General features: G+C 40.8%; 4 protein-coding genes across 4 annotated transcripts; 3 read left to right on the top strand and 1 right to left on the bottom strand.

The window, feature by feature from the left end:
- The first annotated feature begins 394 nt into the window (after window positions 1-394).
- LOC137976437 (nephrocystin-3-like) lies at window positions 395-4,506 on the top strand. Its single transcript, XM_068823778.1, has one exon. It carries the CDS (start codon window positions 684-686, stop codon window positions 3,552-3,554), a length of 2,871 nt encoding a protein of 956 aa, XP_068679879.1. The 5' UTR covers window positions 395-683; the 3' UTR covers window positions 3,555-4,506.
- Window positions 4,507-6,904: 2,398 nt separating this feature from the next.
- Window positions 6,905-11,859, top strand: LOC137976807 (uncharacterized). Its single transcript, XM_068824146.1, has one exon. It carries the CDS (start codon window positions 6,905-6,907, stop codon window positions 9,107-9,109), a length of 2,205 nt encoding a protein of 734 aa, XP_068680247.1. The 3' UTR covers window positions 9,110-11,859.
- A 382-nt stretch (window positions 11,860-12,241) lies between these two features.
- On the top strand, window positions 12,242-17,736 carry LOC137976056 (uncharacterized). The gene is made up of 2 exons (XM_068823320.1): window positions 12,242-12,421; window positions 13,329-17,736. Exon 2 carries the CDS (start codon window positions 13,354-13,356, stop codon window positions 16,219-16,221), a length of 2,868 nt encoding a protein of 955 aa, XP_068679421.1. The 5' UTR covers window positions 12,242-12,421; window positions 13,329-13,353; the 3' UTR covers window positions 16,222-17,736.
- Window positions 17,737-19,735: 1,999 nt separating this feature from the next.
- LOC137976057 (uncharacterized) lies at window positions 19,736-21,506 on the bottom strand. The gene has a single exon (XM_068823321.1). It carries the CDS (start codon window positions 21,020-21,022, stop codon window positions 20,240-20,242), a length of 783 nt encoding a protein of 260 aa, XP_068679422.1. The 5' UTR covers window positions 21,023-21,506; the 3' UTR covers window positions 19,736-20,239.
- Window positions 21,507-22,222: the final 716 nt, after the last annotated feature.

Here is a 22,222-nt window from a genome sequence, read left to right as displayed (position 1 = left end):
TAGCTGCTGAGGTAATTTAAATCGAAGTAAATAATTCTCAGAAACAGAGGGGGCTTTCCGAGAATAAATGAAACAGTGTTGGAATTGTTTCCTTCCCACAATATTATTCAACGTTATACAATTTGTGTCTCCCAGAAGACAAACAATTTTGCTCCTTTTTACCCTACATCTTACAAAATTAGTTGGAAATATACAAAAGTATAAGGTCCCAAGTAATTTTAACAAGTGGATAAACTGCTTTAAAGAACAAGTTAGGCAAGAGCAAAAACATTATATCATGAACCTCTAACTCGTCGTAACGGAGACAAAAATATCTTGGATTTGATTGGTTAAATTGAAATATAGCATCTGAATCGATTAACATTTTTCACAGACAGGAATGTGTTAGCGAAGCGATAACAGCGTCAACTAAATCGCCTCAAGAGAAATTTGTGGACGGATCCCGGCAACAAAAGTTTCTCGTTAAGAATTGCTCGACCAGCAGCGCCCCATATCTTGGCATCACATAAGATTACGCGACACTCGTATAAGCATACTTAACTGAGAAGCAACCCTTTTTATTTTCGAGAGTATTACAGCCGTCAACGATCGCCGGTTCGCACTGCAAAAGACCATTTTTATCTTTACACGCTTGTCTCGATACGTTGTAAATATTTCCTGTTGACTTCTTTCTGTTTAACTGAATGGCATCACCAACGAGTTCTTCTTCGCTGTCTGTTGATAGTGGTGACACTATATCCTCAGCATTCGGTGGTGTATCACAGGAAAAAACCAATGGCACAAGGTTGGCTCGATTACTCATCGACGAAGGAACATCTGCTTTGGAGCGATTTCTTTTGTTTTCCATACACCCCGAAACATTGGAGGACGGCCTAAAGAAAAATTTGCCGAAGCTTCAGAGACTAAAATCGAGAGGTGTCATTTTTGATGATCAATGGGAAAAGTTGTTTCCGGGTACTGGTGACCCACCAAACATTGCGCAGTTTGACATTACTCTCTTGCATTTGTTGATTCGAGAAATTTCCAACTTACCACCGCCTGTAACAGGATGGCACAAGCTGCCTGCTACGAACGACGCAAGCACACAAGCGAACATCGCCAGAATCAAATTTTTCAGAAATGAGCTGTCCCATAGCCATTCTACTGCCATTACCGAAAGCGAATTCGAAAACAAATGGGACCAAATATCTTCAGCTTTGGAGGGAATACTGGTTTATATACAGCGAAAAAAAATACAGCGCCTCAAAAATGATCCGATCGATCACGATACGTATCGCACAGTGGAGGAACACATCAAAAAATGGCGAAGATTGCAGCAGCAAGAAAATGACGAGCCTAGCAGTTGTCTACCAGACGAAGTGCCGGAAGTATTTGGACGTTCTAAGGAAATCAACGAAGTAAAGCAATACCTTCAGAGTGGAACAAATGCCGTCGTGTTGATTACTGGAGGACCGGGCTTTGGAAAAACAACTGTGGCCAGGGAGACAGCCCACAAACTAAAAGAAAATGGGCATACTGTGTTGTTTTGCAGTCTTCTAAAAAAGGCAACATTCCTCGAAGCAGCAACTGAAATGATCCACTCATGTGGTACGATAGTCGGGCAGCTACCGGAGAATCCCGAATATTGGCTAAAAAACTGGAGCAAACAGATCCAAAGCCAAGTGGTATTTGTCCTCGATAATGCAGATAGTCTACTGGAGTCGGAAGCAGACCGACATTTATTCCTAGAGACCCTGAGTGCCGTGAGAATGTTTTCGAAGCAGAATGTAGCTTTCGTAATTACTTCCAGAAAAAGGGTCCAACTCAAGAGTCTTTCATGGAAAGAAGTAAATTTAAGCCCTCTACCACTCGACGAAGCCAAAAACTTACTTATCTCTCGTGTCAACCGCACAGGGACCCAAATTGAAGAATTTTCCAAAGTGGAAACCATAGTCGAGCTTTGTGGCTGTGTCCCTTTGGCACTCTCGATCGTCGGTTCACTTCTGTCAGACTACCCTGAAGAGAGGATTATTGAACATCTTGAAAAGGAACCCATGACTATCCTGGAAGATGACGATGAATCATTCCAAAAAGCGATTATGAATTCGTTTGATCTTTTGAAAAAGGCTGAGAAAGATGCTTTAGTAGCTGTGTCCATATTTCCCGGATCATTTGATCGGAAAGCTGCCGAAGCCGTTTTAAAGGAAGCAATTCTACCAATTACTAGTGTACGCTCTTTAAAAAACAGATCTTTGGTTGTCGTTGAACAGCCAGGTTCCCATAGATATCAGATGCATTCTCTCATCCGTGCCTTTGCTAAGACAATTGGTGAAACTGAAAATCCGCAGGCTTTATTCCACAGCGGAGAATTAGCCTGTAAGCACTTCATTTCCCGCCTGGAAGAAAATACACGTTTGTATTGGGGAAAAGACACATGCAAAGCAGCCATCAAATCTTTCAGTGCAGACAGACAAAACTTTGAGCATTTCCTTCACGTTTTCGCTAATGGTTTGGAAGCCAACGAGATCGGAACCTCGTCCAAAAAGTTCCTCGATAGTCTTCCTCAAGGGTTCGAGTATTTGGGAAAATGCATCTCACCGAAGCTTTACATCGCGACCTTGGAACTGCTACTCAAAAGCAATTATTTTCAGGCCAAATCTCAGCCAGTGCATCGTGTGGAACTTTTGTGTCTGCTTGGTCAAGAAAAGAGAAGGCTTGGTGACAAAACGGAATACAACGATCTCATGGAAGAGGCACATCGCCTCTTTTCAGCACACGAGGACGAATTCGAGACGAAGGTCCTTTCTCGTGTGTTCTACTTTCATAGCCGAGCTCGCTTTCTGTCAGAGGCGAACAGGCTTTACGATCCTGAGCCCAAAATGTTCTACGATAAAGCATTGAAAATCTGCGAGAAGAATCTTCCTGACCATCCCGAAACCGCAGTCAACCTCTTGCTTGCCGGAAGAAACGCTAAGCGGCGGAAGAAGAACGCAGAAGCAACCGAAAAGTTTAAGCGGGCCTTTTCTTTGTTCCAGAAACTTCTTGGAGATCACTTCATGACGGCTCAATGTTTAAAAGACTTTGCAGACTTTGTTTTCTTTGCGGAAAAGAGTGACCAAGGGCTAGATAAAGCCTTAGAGTACTACGAAAAGGCCATGGGAGTTATGGAAAAGCTGGGAACACACGAACAAAAGGAGAGCATCTTAACTCTAAAAAATTATGGAATTTGTCACATGAAAAAAGGCAACTTTGAAGAAGCAGAGAACCTGCTTTTAAAGGCAGAACTCGTTTGCGAGAGAGAGCTAGAGAACGCGGATCACACATGGAAAGTTATGGTCAAAACTCACCTGGGTGTCCTCTATCATGAAATGGCTGACAAACAAGAAAACGAACCATCTGTTAGAGAAGGACTGTTAAACAAAATGGAGGCATCAATGAAGGAAGGACTAGATATGTGCTACAGACTCAACAATGACCAGAAAAGCATCAATCACTTAGGCAATAAGTCATTGATCCGGAAAGTTCTTACCTTGTACCCAGAAAGATTTCCCAAGGAACTATACCCTACCTTATAAGAAGTTCTGACCTCTTTTACTCCTGAACAACAAGCGTCCACAGGTTAAATCCAAGAACGCTAATTACAAAATTATTGTTTGTGAAAAGACACCGAGGAAATGTAATAATCGTGGACGGGTAATCGTAATGAGAGTGTTCAGTACGCGCACCGAAACAAGCTTCATGTTTTTAACGAATTAATCTTAGCACTAACCGCTATCCGTGACAAAAAATCTGAACTGTAGTGCCCAACGGGGCAAAAGGAGTTTCAAGAAGAAGATTTAAGTCAGATTATCAATTAAAGAAATTAAAATGTAGTCAGCCCTGGCACAGCGTTCATTTCCTTTGACCTTCTATCCGCCATATAAGGGAACGATATACAAACATTGGTGGAGATGAACCATACTAATTAGCTGATTTTCCTTTACAATGATAAGCGGGCGGCGATGTTTTTGTACCTTATCAATTCCCAGGGAATTAATTTTTTATGGAAATGTTACCTGTCGTTTTAGTAAACCAATTTGACCAGTTGTCAAGTGAGTGAAAACGGTCTATACTTTTGATTTAGATAACGAATTTTGATATTTCATCACCAAACCTCTGAATTACTTCTTTAATATCATGGGTGACAAATTACTCCTTAATTTAGGGGCGAAATTTCAGCGTTAATTTATAATTTCACATGTGAAATTACAAAATTGCCATGGTGACATCTCTGGTATCTCGATCAGAGCTAAGATGGCGTCTAGATTTAAGACAGTGACCATTGAAGAAGTTACGAAATTAAAAGAAGCGGCAGAAAATTTAAGTACGTGAAAGAGCACAATTAACTGGGTGAGAGTTTTTGACAAGTGGCGTGACGAAAATAGCCTTGAGAAAAACCTGGAGATGATTCTTCCCGAGCAGTTGGATAACGTACTCGAGCGATTTTACAATTACGGTTTTGAGCGTAATTTGTCACCCACGACATTAAAAGGTATAATCAAATGGTTTTCTCGTGAAATTAGGAAATAATTTCACTTGCGTTTTCTCAAAATTCTGATAATTTCCCTCGCCTAAAGGCTCGGGAAATTATCAGAATTTTGACAAAACGCGAGTGAAATTATTTCCTAATTTCACTCGTCGCCATTTGATTACACATACTTATCCAACGATTTAAAAACACACTGATTTTGCATAGAACTTTGAAATACCTAACAATATTGTTTTTTTTACCATGTGAACTGAACCATGCACTTGCTTTTTCTTTGAAAGGAAGCAAGACATTAGAAAAAACGATCCTTGGGATGGCTGGGACACTAACTGGATGAACCGGCGAAGCGAATTTTGGTGTTTTATATATATTTGTATTGTGCAAAAACAGGTAAAATTGTATCTTCTATCCAATGATTAATGGCCAATTGGCACAAGTTGTTTGTGATATCTGCAGCAGGTAAATTGAGTCAGCTTTTTTAATTTATTAAAATTGTTTCAAAAAGTATTGCATTCAGGGCCGTAGCCAGAAAAAAATTGTGACTGAGGCAATGTCCATGGTTGAATTCTCTTCCTAGGTATTTTAGGTGCTTATGAGGATTACATTTTAAAGACAACACCAAAATCGCGCTTTATTTTAAAAAAATCACGAAAAATTACTGAGGCAAGTGCCTCGGTTTGCCTCATGCTGGCTACGGTCCTGGCATTAGGTTTTTGTGTTATGTAATAGTTGTCTTATCATATATGGGTTTTTTAGCTAAAAGTGTATGAAATCGCATGCGTATCGGCTTACCTTCAATATTTAATGTTGAGTTAATGTTTGTTTTCTTAGAAACTATTCAGGGTTTTCGAGAAGAAATAATAATCCGACCCATTGAAAGCCGTTTCCAAGAATTGGTAATAATTCCTGGAATGAAGACCTTTTTGAGCTCTTTGCTTCTGAGAAATGGCGCTAAATTCTAAAATTATCCTTCAAACGGTGGACATGGATCAATCGGATTGATGCATGTCATCACTTCACAAATTTGGCAAAATTATCATCTCTCGATAAATTAATAGCCATAAGGCCGTGGTTTACAATTTCAAATATTCACCACTTTGAACTAAAGAGACCGAGAAAGTTTAATACCAACCAGCTGGAAAAATCTGAACTTAAAATGCATTTTTCTTTACTAAATTTCGCCAGGAGCCCATTACCCGTAGATTCCATCTTCTCTATTTACCCTCTGAGTCAACCATATTTATATTTTAGAAGCACCTCCCAGTGGGGTTTTCGCGAGTGTTTTCACAAAAGCCAATCATAAGATACCTGTGGTCCGCCACTGATTACATCACATGCAGCACACGTAAGGTATTTCAAAATGATGAAAAGATAAAGCAGTGCTAGAAATTAAAAGATATGGGACAACGTTAACTCAAGCCATCTCAGGAGTATAGTACGTGTTGTGGCTCTAGGTAATGGGCTCCCGATTTCACCCAGTTGAACAAATCATCATGTACAAAATTAACGCATTTTAATAACTGCGGCTAATCATAAACATCATGATCTCTGAATATTACACGTTTCACGCTGAGTTGAGGAGTAATAATGCAGATACTTCAGTGTAGGGCCGGATTTTAATGAAAATACTTACAAATGCATTATGTTGAACACCGAATTGGAAAACACCGAGGGGTTTATTAAATTTTTCACGACTCAAGTAAGGTACAGAGCTTATTTGTGGACCGCTCTTATATTTAAAAGGAGTAAGGAGAGTAAGCGCTCTTTATGTGACCTGCTTTTGAATCAAAATCCTTCTTCTATTTAAAAGATACAAACAAACACTGAATTGTAAGGGTTACAATAAAAGTGCTTGAATATTGAGACACCGTTGGCAAGTTCAAATGCATTACGTCATCACCGAATAATAATCGTTGATTGGTTGCAAAATCCATTGTAACAGCCACGGGGTTTCAAGCAACCTGGAGGGGCCGGGTGTGCTGACTAAAGACTTTCCATTGGCTTGCTACGCAAATAACGCGCCGCATTCAAATGGAAGACTCGGCAATCTCGCCACCTAGAACTGAAAAACAACCCTCATGATCCATTAAAACAAATTTCCAAAGAGCTAATCGAGTGAAGACATTAATTATAACAACTTAACCTTCTTGGGAAACGATCCATGCGTTCCGAGAAGAGACATGACCCGATCATCAACCAATCCATTGTTGTCTTCCCAGAATTGGTGATAACGTAACTAATTCAATTGTCTAGACGCAAATAGACGAGGTCATTTCCAAGAAATTGCAGGGCGCTGACAAGTCGTTTAATTATAAATTGACCTACAAGATCTTGAAGCGTTCAAATGCTGTTACAAGTATATGAAGAAGTTTGTGGTGGGTCGTACAATCCCGTCAAATGGAACAGCAAGAGCATAACGAAACGATCAGTCTCCAATCCCAACAGCCAGAAGAAGACATGTTTGTTCGCTGCCAAGAGTTACAAGAAACACTAGAATATATCCAAAGGAACAATTTTGCTGTGGTGCAGATTACTGGAGGACCAGGATTTGGAAAAACAACTTTGGCGAAGGCCGTGGTACACAAATTAACGGAGCCGGAAAACGAAAGAACTGTAATGTTTTGTAGTCTTCTGTCAAAGAAAACGTTTAGTGAGGTGCTTATTGAAATGATTCACTCTATCAAGACGGACGTGCATCTACCGGAGAATCCTGAACAGTGGCTCACGAAGTGGAGTATGGACACTCCAACACAGTTTACATTTGTCCTTGACAACGTAGATGATATCCTTGCGTTTGACGATAAAGATAAGTTCTTAAGCACCCTGAGTGCTATGAGAGAGTTCTCGGGAACCAAAGGAGCGTTTCTCGTCACATCCAGAGAGGAATTGTGCTGTCCACCTTTCCCTTTTACCGTCGTTCGGCTTAAGCCATTATCTCCCGAAGAAGCGACTCGTCTTCGTTTTTCTAGGGTCAAAGATAAAGAGATCCGCCAGGAACTATGCAGGACTGACAAGATAGCAGAACTATGTGGTTACGCCCCATTGGCGCTTTGCATCGCAGGGTCACTTCTGTCAGACTGCACCGAAGAAAAGCTGGTGGAACTCCTCCAGGAGAACCCGTTGGCTCAGCTAGAATACGATGGTGTATCGGTTCAAGCGGCGATCAAAACTTCCTTCAACCTTTTGACAGATACTCAAAAAGATGCATTCGTTGTTATGTCCGTGTTTCCCGGAACGTTTGATGATGATGCTGCTGAAACCGTCATAGAGGCATTCGCTGGTCCTGGGATTTCGCCTCTTTCCATCCTACGTTCCTTGAAGACGAAATCTCTGATCGAGCAGCCACGTTCCCGCAGATATCAGTTACATCCTCTCATTAGCTGCTTCGCAAAGAAGGTCGGTGAAAGTAAGCTTGACCTAGTGTTACAAAGGGAAAAACGAGCTTGTGCACATTTCATGAATTGTCTCAGTGAAAACGCTAAGTTATTCTGGAGTAAGGACGCCTGCAAAACAGCCATTGAGTCTTTCCACGAAGAAAGACACAACTTTGAGCACTTCCTTGACGTCTACGCTAAAGGAATGGAAAATCAAGATCGGGCGATTGCTGAAAATTGCGAAAGTTTCCTTGATCAATTTCTGGAAAAGTGCTTGTTTCTACAATTCTGCCTCACGCCTTCATCTTACTTTCAATTTTTGAAAAGGATGCTGAATTCTTTTACGATTCCAGCATCTGACCCAGTTCGCGAAGTGGAACTTAGATGCCTTCTCGGGCATGAAATGCGAAAGCAGAACCAAATGGAACAGTCTATAGGATATTTTAAAGCAGCTAAAAGTTGTTATTCAAAGAATCGCGCCGTGTTTGACAAAAACGCCGTGTCGGAAGTCTTCTACCTAAATAGTTACTCAGATTTCCTTTCAAAGAAAGGAGATCGTCGTTTGAATGGTCAGGTACGCAATTTGAGTCGAACAGCTTTACGTGTGTGCAAGGAAAGGTTTAAAGAAAATCACCAAGAAAAGGCAGAAGCTCTGTTACTTGCAGGTCGGTTTGCAAAGCGTATGCGAGACCGTCCTCTAGCCGAACGAAAGTTACAGGAAGGACTGGAATTATTTTCGCAAGGCCTTGGAAAACATCTAATGACCGTTAATGCTCTGAAGGAAAATGGAGACTTCTTCCTCAGTACCGAGGGCGACGAGAACGTAGAAAAGGCCTTCGTATATTACCAAAAAGCGGAGGAAATGGCGAATCAGATAGGGATGGAGAACTGCAAGGAAATCATTCATGTGCTGAAGAACTATGGAGTTTGTGAAATGAAAAGAGGGAACTACTCGGAAGCCATGGAGTACTTTGAAAAGGCGATGAATGTCGCTCAGAGAGAGTTGAAAGCAGATCACAAGTGGAAAGTAGCGCTGAAGATCAATCAAGTTCTCTTACTCGAAAAGACTGAGCAATTAGAGAAAAGCATAGAGTTGATGAAAGAAGCTGTTGAAATGTGCCACAGACTAAACTTTCCTTTTCAAAATCTAGGAAATAGTGAAAAAGCCTTAGATTTTATAAATCGCCATCCAGAGGAATTCCTAAGGTATGAATTCCTCTGGTGTTAAAAGCGCTTTAAATATCTTAGCGTTGCCGGAAACAATTATTCTTTGGGAAATTACCTCACTTATGATGAGACACCAGGTATGTTACACTGAAATCTTAATATTACACTTTCGCTTAACTTGCGCCAAGAATACTAGGAAGTTGTATAAATTGACTGGCCTGAAACCTCTCGAGTAAATAAAAAGCCGTCATCGTCGATTATCATTGTCCTTAAAGTGCTACTATGACGAAATTTGCATCTTCCCTATCTAAGCCATTTTGGCACGGAAACATGTAGTCTGTACGAGAAGAAGAATACTGTTTACCATTTTGGAGATATTCAAGTTCTTTTAATATGCAAATTAGCCAAGTGATGACGTCATAAACCCAACCAAATTTTGATCAAGTATGATGGAGAAAGATATCTCAGCCAATTTGCAGTAAGATTCTAGTAGATGTGTTCCACAATATGAGCATACCATTTTTGTTACCATGGCAACATACTGGGTTCCAGACCTCCCTGATATTAAAGGCTTTGCAGGCCACCTTTGGCGTTCTGTTTTGATATTTGCAAATAGTGCCTCATCTGCATGATCCTGCCAGCATATAAAGATGTTAGGTCGAGTTTGTGGCGTTGGTAAGTGTATTTCTAGCCTGAGATCACCAAAATATTGAAATCAGGTTGGAGGGGACTGGAAAAAAGAAAGTTGCCATGGGAACCAATTTCTTTACAGTCGTAGGTGTGTTGCCTACGCAAGAAGGTTAAGTTTCAATGGTCTCTGTTTCAAATTGACCGAGATGGCTCTATTTATATTCTTGATGTTCTATTGGGTTGGGTGAATGACGTCATCAGCCTTCTCATTTGCATATTTTACACATTTTTCAAACTTAAATATCTCCGGAACCAATGCAGATATTTTCAAACGGTAAATGTTTCATGGTACTCTATGTGATAAACCAAAAAACTCAAGGGATAAAAATTTGATCAAAGCATTTTGTTGTCCGAATCGCACAAAAAAGTTAGACGAACATTGGTATTTTAGCGGCATCTTTTTTTTTTTCACTTCATCGCTGCCGAGTTACGGACACCTATTTATATGAGGACACATTTTTACAATATACAGTTGTCTCTTTCTTAGGCCGGGAAACGTCTCCTATAACTGGCTAGCTTGCGTACAAGTGTTTTAAGGCACGGACAGCAGCTGGAAGTGTTCTCAGTTTTTTACTTGCTTTGATAACACCCGATATGTTTAGCCAAGGTTCTTTACTTTTTATTATTAAAACGCTTGCATGGTTGGAAAATGCCGGTGAAAACATTCAGTTGCCGTTTGCCGCCCAAGGCCCAAAACAGACTTTGCTCTAAATCCCGTTCAATATCAAGCTTAAACTTCATTAGGTTTTGTTGTTTTACCCAGCGTAAATTTTAATTGCATAAATACTAAAGGCACCTAATTGGCGAGGAAGCCCGAGAAAAGAAGAAGAAGAAGAAGAAGAAGAAGAAGAAGGATGATAACTTTTAAGTCTCAAGGTTTTATTTATCCGAGCACGAGTGCTTTACTAATATTAATTGGAGAGACTAGAAATCAACAGAAATCAAAACAAATCAAATCAAATGTTGGTTTTTTGAGGAGAGGGGAAAACCGGACTACCCAGGGAAAAACCTCTCGGAGCAGAGTAGAGAACCAACAAACTCAACCCACATATGGCGTCGAATCTGGAAATCGATCCCGGGCCACGTCGGTGGAAGGCGACTGCACGTGCTCTCATCACTGCGCCACTATGGGCTCCCCTCATAATTAAACGGACCAGTCGTGTTTTGAAAAATCTCTAAGGCATCATACTAAATCTTTCGCAACGACAGACCTACCAGCAAACATGAATACGGAAGTTTCTTTAAGACTTAAAAACACAAACACCAAAATCTTTTAGATGATGTAGTTATCGGAAATTAATAATCAGATGGACTGAACTGTTCCAAATCATGTTAAGCTCGAATTACCACTTTTAAAACTGAACAATTACAAGAAATGCATCTTGCAAAATGCACATTACATTTGCAATATGGTCTAGGAATAAGCTGTCATGTGCACGAGATGTAAAATAACAAGTGAAAAACCTGATATTTAGAAATGGGGTTAGCAACGAATTGTCATCGAGTGAGACAGGACGGATTTTCAGCTTTTGGCATGACTAAAAAACGATTTTCTTATTCTCTATTTTCGAATACCCCACAATACACTTTGTTTGCCTCCCAGATTTTGCATAAACTATTGTTTTCAAATGCTCCTGGGGACACTGCATATTCCCAAGAGCATTTGAAGACAATAGTTTATGCAAAAGTTGGGGGGCGAACAAAGTGTTTTGGGCATTCAAAAATAGAGAATTCAATCATACTGGGAAAGGGTTGTTTGGGAGATTATGTATCTACATGGCATCGGTCATGCTAGATTCATTCAACAGAGTTGTTTTTTCCTGAGTACCCCTTTTGATTGAAACTGATTAGACACCTCCAACTTTAAACTTTAAGGCAGCTTTGGTGTTGCCTTCATTTGCCTATACCCGCTTGAAAAAATGGTACCCAGCCCAAAACAAATCCTTGACGAAAGCCTTGCTTATCCTGACTGCACGGGTCAGTTTTTACTTGTGTGCATACTGGTTGAGCATGTTTTTACCTCAAAGAAACACAATGAATAAATAATAAGAAGAAATAATTATTAATTAATTTGCTTATTATGATATAATTTAAAGCTGTCAGGTACTCGTGATGTCGACATAATAATCTTTAACAGTTACTCTGAAGATAAGTGGCTTTAGACTCGTTTAATTGTAAGCAATTATGATGTGATTTGTCAATGTAAGGGGTTTCAGTAGTGTAGTATGATATAACTGACTACATGTACTTCGAGTATTGTAACAGTGAATTATTAAAAAATGGTTGGCTCTAATCTACAGCGTTCAGTTTAATAGTTTCGATGCCAAAAACACGAATCTCGAGTGTTGATGTCTCTCAAGCCAAATGATCTGACACAACAAAACTTCAGCCTTCTTCAACAAAAAACTGTGGGTTTGAGGTAGAATCATAAAATCCACAAGTTCTTCAAAATGTACAGGTTCCGTGGTGCGCGGTTCTCTTTCGTTTGTAACATCCCTCGATGGCGATTGGCTGAAACAGTGCGGGATTAAAACATGATTGGTTTACCGGATTCCCTAGAAAAACAAAAATATTTCTTCGAAGGCACCAGGTGTTTCAGAATGTTACAGTAGGCCTCACCCTTTGGGCAAGTCAGTGATGACTGCAAAAGGAGCTGGTAATATTATCATGAAATCAAAGTGAGGTATGTTTGAAATTGTACATTTTTGGTATTATATTTTCTTCCTGCTTTTCTCACGGAGCGCACGGCGTTAAAATTTCTGATAGGATACTGAGTTAGACATTAGTATTCCCTTCTCAAAACCGGTTTTAGCGCCTGAGATGTGTAGCATTTTTAACCGACCAAAATTAGTCTTAAACTCACGAGGTGCTCTTCTGGCCTTCCACCGCACTGAATTTGAAGCTGAATTCAGTTGTATACATTGGAGAGCAAAGAAGCAAGAATATGGGGAGAGCTATTTCTTATGGAAATTCATTGAAGCATAACACCCGAAAAGTCAACCCTGTCAAAATGCAGCACATCAGGTTCCTGTTCTAAGAACGTTATCTGTTGATCCACACAAATAGCTCATGGTTTTTGGCCTCAACAAGTTTTCTGGCTGGAATCACCCCTACGTTTCTTAAGTTGCATTTTGACTGTAAAGCTCCACTCCATAATATCAAAATAAGAAAGGGGCAAGAGGGTAAGTCAGGGACACAACACATTTTCTGACAATTCTATTTCTATTAACTTGTTTCATGTTCGTCCATTATCAGTTTCTACTACAGAGCTAAGAGAACTAAGTTAGACCTCGCAGGTAAATGTAGTTGGTGCAATATTTGTTTATCAAAACCTGACGAGGGTTGGAAACTTGTCGGATTATCTTATTAATATTGCAAGTAGTGCAGGTACTTAATCCTATTTGCATCATAAGGGTCACAAACAAGCTAAACGCAAATAATTAACATTAATATTCTATATAAACCACACCTTTCCACGCCTTCAGATGGTAGAAATTCTGGACACATTTTAATAAGCATTGCAGTATAAACGACCAAAGCAATGCTCTTCATTGAACAAGCTTATGCAATTAACCGTTAATCTCTTGCAGAAAAACACTTCAGTTGATCGTCAAAATGGCATCTTTGTCATCATGTTCATCGTCATCTTCTGCAGCTGCTGCTAAAGCTAATAGCACTAGGTTGGCTCGGTTACTTATCGAGGGAGGAACAGATGCTCTGAAGCGATTTCTGTCCACCGTATTTCCTGCCGAAACATTAGAGGACGTCCTCCAGAAGAATTTGCCAAAGCTTCAGAGTTTAAAATCGAGACATGTCATTTTTGATGACCAGTGGGAAAAGTTGTTTCCGGGTACTAGTGACCCGACAGGTATCGACAAGTTTGACATTCCAATGCTACATTTGTTGATTCGAGAATTTTCTCATTTGCCATCGCCTGTAACAGGATGGCACAAGATGCCTGCAGAGGACGACGAAAGCATACAAGCGAACATCACCAGAATCAAATGCTTCAGGCATGACTTGTGTCCAAGTGTTTCCATTGGCATTTCCAGCAGTGAATTCGAAGACAATTGGAACAAGATATCATTGTCTTTGGAGGCGATAGAGGTTGAAATACGCCGACGAAAAATCCAGTTTCTCAAGAATGATCCTATAGATAATCATAAACGTAGATCAGTTGAGGACCATGTTGAACAGTGGCAAAGACTGCAGCAACGAGAAAATGAATTGATTTACGAAGTTAGAAGCTGGATCCCGGACAGATTGCCACAAGAAGAACTATTTGTGTTTGGTCGTTCTCAGGAGATAGATCAAGTGAAACGTTACCTCCAAAGCGGCACATTTGCCATTGTGCTGATTACGGGGGGACCGGGATTCGGTAAAACAACTGTGGCCAAAGCGGTAGCTCAAGAATTAGAAAACGCAGAGAATGCGCAAACTGTGTTATTTTGCAGTCTTCTGACAAAGAGAGCGTTTCACGAAGTTGCCGCTGAAATGATCCACTCGTGTGGCAAGATGCCAGGAGAGCTACCTGAGAACCTGGATCACTGGCTCAAGGATTGGAGCAACCAAACCCTAAGCCAAGTCACCTTTGTCCTTGACAATGCGGAAGGTGTCCTGGAATCCGAAGATCGGGGTTTGTTCTTAGACACGTTAAGTGCAATGCGAGGGCTATCGAAACAGAACGTGGGATTTATGATTACTTCTAGAAAGGCATTCTCACATCCCGACCTAATAACAGCTGAGGTAAGGCTTAGCCCGTTGACACAAGAAGACGCTAAGAAACTGCTCTTCCGTGTCAACCGTGAAGAGAACCAAACTGAAAAGCTTTCCAAGACGGATTTCATAGTAGAGCTTTGCGGTCGTATCCCTTTGGTACTCTCAATCGTCGGTCCACTTTTGTCAGACTACCCAGAAGACAGACTTATTAAACAACTCGAACAGGAACCCATGACAATACTGGAAGGTGGTCACGGTGGTGAATCATTCCATCAAGCGATGACAACTTCCTTTGAACTTCTTACGAAAGCTGAACAAGATGCATTGGTAGTGGTGTCCATATTCCCCGGATCATTTGATTGCAAAGCAGGGGAAGCCGTTTTGAAAGATTACTTGGACCCTGGCACTACGGCAATTATGACCCTCCGTTCCTTAAAGAACAGATCCCTTGTTGAACGGACACCCTCTGGTAGGTACCACCTTCATCCCATCGTACGTGCGTTTGCCAGGAGAACTGGGGAAACTACAAATCCTCAGGTTGTGTACAATGCCGAAAAACTGGCTTCTGCTCACTTTGTGTCTCGCCTGGAAGAAAATTCACGGATGTACTGGGGAAAAGACACCTGCAAAACATCCATTGAATCATTTAGTGAGGAAAGACACAACTTTGAACACTTTCTTCAAGTTTACGCCAATGGCACTGCGGGCCAAGAGATCGCAACCCATTGCCAGAAGTTTCTCGATTTTCTTCCCCAAACGTTCGCGTATTTGGAAAGATGCATCTCGCCGAAGGTTTACATCCAGATCTTAAAACTGCTACTGAGCTGCAAGTATTTTCAAGCAGAATGTCAGCCAGTGAACCGTGTGGAACTTTTGTGTCTGCTTGGTCAAGAAATGAGAAGGCTTGGAGACAAAGCAAACTACAAAGATCACATGGAAGAGGCTCACCTTCTCTTTGCATCACACGCTGAAGAATTCGAGACCAAGACGCTTTCTCGTGTGTTCTACCTTCATAACCGAGCTCGTTTTCTATCAGAGTCAAACAAACTCCACGATTTTGAACCAAAAAAGTTGTACGACAAGGCACTGGAAATCTGCGAGGAGAAGTTTCCTGACCATCCCGAAACTGCCAAAGCCATGTTATTTGCCGGGAAAAACGCGAAACGACGCAAGTACAACGAGGAAGCAACCGTTAAATTTCAAAAAGCACTTTCCTTGTTTTCGAAACTTCTTGGAGATCATTTCAGGACGGCTCAATGTTTGAAAGACTTTGCAGACTTCATTTTCTTTGGTAAGAGGATTGATCGCGTCCGGTTAGATAAAGCCTTAGGATATTACAGCAGGGCCACGAAAGTGATGGAAAAGCTGGGAACACATGACCAAAAGGAAAGCATTTTAACCCTAAAAAACTACGGGGTTTGTCTCATGAGGAAAGGCAACTTTGAAGAAGCAAAGAAGCTGCTTCTAACTGCAGATGTCATTTGTGAGAGAGAGCTAGAGAAAGATCACATGTGGAAAGTTATGGTTAAGACACAGCTGGCACTCCTTTATTTCAAAGTAGCCAGCAAACGAGGAAAGGGAGCATCCGCTAAAGAGGAACTGCTAAACAAGATGGAAACCACGATGAAGGAAGCACTGGATATGTGTTACAGACTCACTGACGGCCAGAAAAGCCTCAACCATTTGGGCAACAAGAAATTTATCTGGGAAGTCTTAAACTTGTATCCGAAAAGGTTTCCAGAGAAGAGATACCCTCGTCAATGAAGGGTAAGACTTCTTGCGCACTAGCCGTGGCAAAAACCAGCGAATTTCACAAAGTGCAAAAAAAGACTGAATATATTAAAAGAGGAGCAAGTATTACACGGCTTAGCTTAGTGAATTCTCTTACAAGGCCCTCACAGGTGAAAAGAGCCTTTTGTTGATTTTAGAGAGGGAGGAAAACCAGAGAACAACCCTTGCAGCAGATTCGAAATCTAGCGGTACAACCAGGATGAAAAAACTGTCTACGTTGGTGCGACGTGAGTGCTATGTGCACTACGCCATTTCTGCAAACACAAAGCCTACAACACGAGGTATTCCGCAGAAGTTGGTCAACCGTTGAGGTATAAACTCTCTAAGGATTTAACATCAGTGAACAAATGGGGGCCAGTACCTTCCTGTAGGACAACGAAAATGGGGCCCAGAGAAGATAAACTGACGTTTTTGCAAGGGCAGTTTGTGGGGATATTTGTCTCCACATGAGCTTTCCACTGCACCAACGTATCAACGAATGTCAAATCAAGGGAAAAGGAAGCTTACGAACACTCAAGCGAAGAACGTAAAAGAACTCAAATGGCGTATGGAGAACCTTAACTCAACTCATCCTGTCGCCTTTCTGGGATCGACCAAAAAGATCAACTTAAAGTTAGACATTTTCACCTAAAACTAATTCGCTTAATTTTTAAGGTTTCTTTGTGCACTTCGTTGACATGTCTTTTTTTATGAAATTTTAATGTATTCTAATTCTCTGCCGAAGTCAGTAGTTAAATACAACTACCCATTATAAATTACTTTGCTCAGATAGTGTAAACAATTTTTCACCCATCAAAGAAAATATTATTCAAGACTACTAAAAGACATGTCAAAATTAAGCTTTTGTTTCAATTGATATAGGCAGTTTTTCCATAAGGTATTTGAAATTCCAATGTTCATTTTTCTTTTTTAATTATAAGTTGTTTGAACAAAACAAATCAAAAATGATCGGCCACGTTTTTGTGGTCTTTTTGAAAAACTTCAATCCTAACGAGTATAGACCAGAATATGGAAATAGCTAACTGGTTTGCCTCTGGCCTTTTGGGATTCTTAATAGTTTTTCCGTTGATTGCATTTCATTGGCCCTGAAAAGACGCTGTGGGGAGTGATCAATTCTGTACGTATGCATGAAATTTTTCAGTGTTAGGGTTAAAAATTAAAGATACCATCTGAACTTCGCTTGTGAGGATTTCACATTCCAAAACTGATTTTATTCCCAACAGTAAGGCGAGACATTTTCCTGTCACCTGAATCTAGCTTCGACGAGACGTCTTCGAGTCATCATGAAAAAAAACAACACACCATATCATTACGCGCGCCGGTGGCTCAGTTGGTAGAGCACCGGACTGCCATGCGGGAAGTCATGAGTTCGACTCCGGCTGGACCAACACTCAGGGTCTTAAAATAACTGAGGAGACAGTGCTGCCTTTATAATTACATCCGCAAATGGTTAGACTTTCAAGTCTTTTCGGATAAGGATTATAAACCGCAGGCCCCGTCTCACAACCCAATACAGTAGGACGTTAAAGAAACTACACACTGTTCGTGGGTAGGGGTGAGACTCCGAGTGTTGTGGTCTGTCCTCCTTTCATATACATGCGTGGGTTGGGTGGGTGGGTGAGACCTAATTTGGACTGCCAGTGGTTGTCAGAGGTGCCTTTACAAGCTGACGTCCGATCTCACCCCAGAGAAAGAACTGTAAACCACCACGAGACTTTGTGATATGTGTGTATATAAATCCCAAACCATAAGCGATTGCAATTACTGTGGTCAACATTCACCATCTCTTTCATTTACAACTGCGAGAATTCACAATTTCGACAATTCCAGTCCTATAGATGAAAAGCGGAACAACTTTCACCTGAATGTTGTTTGATGGCCTCGTTTCAAAAAGTCATCTTTAACTCGGTGCGGTGAAGCATCCGAACGAGCAATCGGAAGGTTATTGGTTCGATTCCTGTTAGGAGTATCCTCAAGTCAACATCGGAAAAATACCTCTTCAAATTACAATCTGCTTGAAAATTGTGCATTGCACGCAAACTACAGAACTAACGGGACTCTCCATCTCTACTGACGGCAACGTCAACGCAGAACAGCCATCAAATTTCCAGTTCCATTTATGACACTCAGTTGTTGAATAAAATGTCTTAAAATGTAGAGGGCCAAATTACTCAATTCTGATTAGTCGAACAAGGAGGGCTTTTTTCCTTACTGCACCAGTCAATATAAATCCCCGCCTCCTCCCCCCAGCCCGGAAAAAGGCGGGGACTTGGACAAAAGGACAAGAGAAAGTGAGCTTATGTTCCTGCCCCCCCCCACCCCCTACCTCGGGAAATATTTCCATTCCAATGTCCCCACTTGTGCACCCCGCCTACCAGTGAAAGGATCCACCACTTTCACCGAAACTGAGGTGAGTGAATAAATTATTGTTTTTGTATATACCACACAGGTTGAATAAAAAACGAACCAAAAACACTTTATTTTTGTAAAATACAGTGGAAAATTTCAAATCTCGCGCGCCGGCTACTCGGAGGTGAATAGTACTTGGATAATCACCTCCGAGTTATCCAATCAGCGCTCCCGGAGAGCATTATTCACCTGTGTGGTATATACTAAAGATATCTATTAGATAAGTGCCGTCTTTCTTCCAACGTAATCACTTAATCCATCTGGAGCCGGTTGCTCGAAGTCTGGTTAGCACTAACCGTTGGTTAAGAGGTATCGAAACCTATTACGTTTCCATTGTATTTAACGCTGGTTAACGCTAACCATGCTTCGAGCAACCCGGGCCTGAGTGTTAGCTCCAGTTATGGAATTTTCCCGCACAAGGACGGAGAAAAACTAGAACCCATGTCCTCTGGATCAGACAGACCACCGCTGCCTTAAAGTCAGACGGGAGAACGCCTTGGATATTAGAGACCTTTAGTACCGAAGTTTTCGGGATATACCGCAAACCGCGGTTTGCAGTGAGTCGTTTGCCATTAGAGGTTAGCTCGATTTTGAACTTTTAGCAAGCCGTTCCTGTTATGCACATCGGGATTTTTCATTGCTACAACTGCTCTCAAATCAAACAGGTCAAATTCTCTCAAAACTTATGATTTGATCCGCAAAATTGTTCCCAATAGATAGCAAACCTATGTAACAACATGACTGATATGGTCAAACGGTAGGTCTGATTGATCTCTGGCTATAAAACGCTGCCGTAAATCACTTACCGCAAGAACGGTGTCTTGAAGTTGAAACTCGAACCGCAGACTGCAAACGTGACGGCAAGGACAAGATCACGTGATTTCCCGATGTGTACTAGGCCCGGTTGTTCGAAAGCTGATTTACTTAATCCTGGATTAGCGTAAACTTTTGTTCCGTGTTTTCAACTTTTTGGTGAAAGTTTCTTTTGCTTATTTTTGTTTTTCAATATTTACTTCTTCTAATGTAAAATTTTGCCGAATATATCAGCGTTGAACAACATTTGGGAGTTGAGAAATAAACTCCTTGGTTAATTTGTAATCTGGGATTAGCGTTAATCGGCTTTTGAACAACCGAGCCCTGATGAAGAAAGGCTTATATATAATGTCCAATGATATCATCCTTCTCCGTTATATCAGCCTTGCTTTTTTTTTTCTTAATGCAAAGTACATGTTCATGTACCCCAAATAGACATATCATTCAGTACCTGCTTTTTGCTAATGATTGCGTGACAAAACATTAAGTCACGCAATATATTCTTAATTTCCGAGAGACGTCATATTTGTCTCATGTAATTGCAACAAAAGATTTAAAAACTATTTGACTAACTATTTTCCCAAACACCGAGACGTTAAAGCTCATTGCAAATTTCTCATCATCTGCTATAGTTCCCGAGGTGTAGCAGGAGTGATGCAATTGAGTAGATTCGTAGACAGTAGCCCACGGGCTCGTTTAGACGGCCACTTATTTCTTTGTAATTTCTTTCTAATATGTATAGCATTATTATCTGTTTTGCCGGAATCCTCTAGAGCCATTTCAATGTTGTTGTCAAATCAACTGGCTCGCTCTTCTCTCTTTCAGGTTGAATTTTACGCAGTGCAAAATCTGCGGGCACAACATCTTTGTGAAAACCCCAATTTATAGAAGCATCTCCCGACTTATTCATTGATAAATCCTCAGATTTTACGTACACCTCACTACCGAAGTACCTTGTCGGTTCGTCGTAACTACTGTCGGCTTTTCGTCGGAATAATGGTATCAGCAACGCTCCGGAAATGAGCACGCCTCCAATAGACAAAACAGAAAGTCCTGAGATCACAAAAACATCTATAAATAAGTTGATCTGGTTGAGTTCGCGCCGGTCTTCGGGACTCAAATGCTCGTATCTTGTAGAGGATTTTTGAGGAACCATAAAACCCATTAAAATCGCTATAATACCGATTATTAAGAGTACACAGCCGAAAGCCACACCCCAATTGCATCTGGCCGCTGTCGTTCCCCTCTTTGCGTCCCCAATGGCACATTCGCAGCACGTTCTTCTCTGAGAAACTGGTTCGTACATCTGACGGTGATATCCTCGTATTAGACCAAATCTTGGAGCTTGACCTCCCTCCAATGGATAATAGTAATAATAAGGCGATCGTAAACCATTGTTTTCATAATGTGCCTCCCGAACCGTTGAAATCGTTACTGGGCTCGTTGTTTCGTTTGCAATGCTGCCGTAGTTGAAGTGAAACCCAGCCGCATCGCTTGGCCTCGAGCTGGGATGTGAATAAGGTTCATTTTTCCCTTGTTCATTAGGATCCATATGGTATACTAAACCTGAAACGATCTCACATATTTAAGTTGATCTTTTAACGCGCAAATCACATTTCGCTTTGTTGTCTTCATCTAATCCAAGATAGAAGAGAAAAGAGGATTCAAAGCCATAGGTGCAATATTTTGGCATAGTATGTCCTTGTCGTTGTAGGTTCATGTCAAATGTGGTCTTCCTTTTTCGTAACAATTTACCAAGATGAAGCCAACGGTTGGTGCCAATTGTAAAATTATTGCCAAATTTATATCACGATCTTTCTCCGTCTTCAACCGTTTTGAGAGATGGCCAGTGTTCATACGAAATATCCCTTTGTATAAAATTCAAGATCAACCAATTCAAATGAAGCACAAGATGCGTTTAAATTGAAATAAGCGATCTTAACTTTCATGAATTTATATCGCGTCGAATTGTGACTGATAACTCGCTACAAGAAAGTGCATCTCCATAGCGCCTTCAAGCCCTTTCTGGTATGTACCTGTTGGGAAAGAATAATTTATGATATTTGGTTTTTACGCCAGTGAATTTCCATTTGAATCGGTTTCGTGATTGACAGTGGACAATGGGCTAACTTATTGTTTTCTGTCTGGTTGATAGTTGTTCTATTGAAGAAATATAAACTTGCAACTGATTTGCTCCTCAGATTCTGACTTGGCGCGAATAATAAATCAGGCAAAGACTGCTACGAAAAATCATCTGCTTGAAGGTTAGATCCGAAAAAATAAAATAGTTTGATTGATATTTGCACGGTCTTTTTGTTTCGTTCCGTTTCTTGAAACCTTTAAACGAGAGAAAAAAATAGTTAATTAGTCTTAAATAGAAAAGAAAGCCAAAAAGTATCATTTCATTCGATTTTGATTCTTTCGGCTGCCATCTATTTTTATGAATACGCAGTTAGCGCAGTTATAGAAAACGTTCCGATGAAACGTGAGGTTAAAAATCAATCGGCTTGCGACGAGAATACCCGATGATCCCCCGAATTTTGGCCGAGCTTGTGCGTTGTGGGGGATAAGCGAACGGAACGTTCAATGGAGACTGGTACTCGAATCCTACGAATGCCGAATAAATCTTCGTGTATTCATTGGCCAAAACAACCGCGGAAGTCGAAGCTCGCTCGCTTAGTCCACAACATTAGATTTTGTAAAAATCGAGCTGTTACAGTAACCACAGGATAATACATCTTGAAGTAAAAAA

Source organism: Montipora foliosa, chromosome 11 (genome assembly GCF_036669935.1).
Source record: "Montipora foliosa isolate CH-2021 chromosome 11, ASM3666993v2, whole genome shotgun sequence".
Lineage (NCBI taxonomy): Eukaryota > Metazoa > Cnidaria > Anthozoa > Scleractinia > Acroporidae > Montipora > Montipora foliosa.
The sequence above is the reverse complement of the archived record's forward strand: the minus strand, read 5'-3'. Positions and strand labels throughout refer to the sequence as shown.

Excerpts from the sequence above, each read along its gene's own strand:
- LOC137976437 (XM_068823778.1), top strand. The coding sequence starts at position 684 with ATGGCATCACCAACGAGTTCTTCTTCGCTGTCTGTTGATAGTGGTGAC.
- LOC137976807 (XM_068824146.1), top strand. The coding sequence starts at position 6,905 with ATGGAACAGCAAGAGCATAACGAAACGATCAGTCTCCAATCCCAACAG.
- LOC137976056 (XM_068823320.1), top strand. The coding sequence starts at position 13,354 with ATGGCATCTTTGTCATCATGTTCATCGTCATCTTCTGCAGCTGCTGCT.
- LOC137976057 (XM_068823321.1), bottom strand. The coding sequence starts at position 21,022 with ATGGATCCTAATGAACAAGGGAAAAATGAACCTTATTCACATCCCAGC.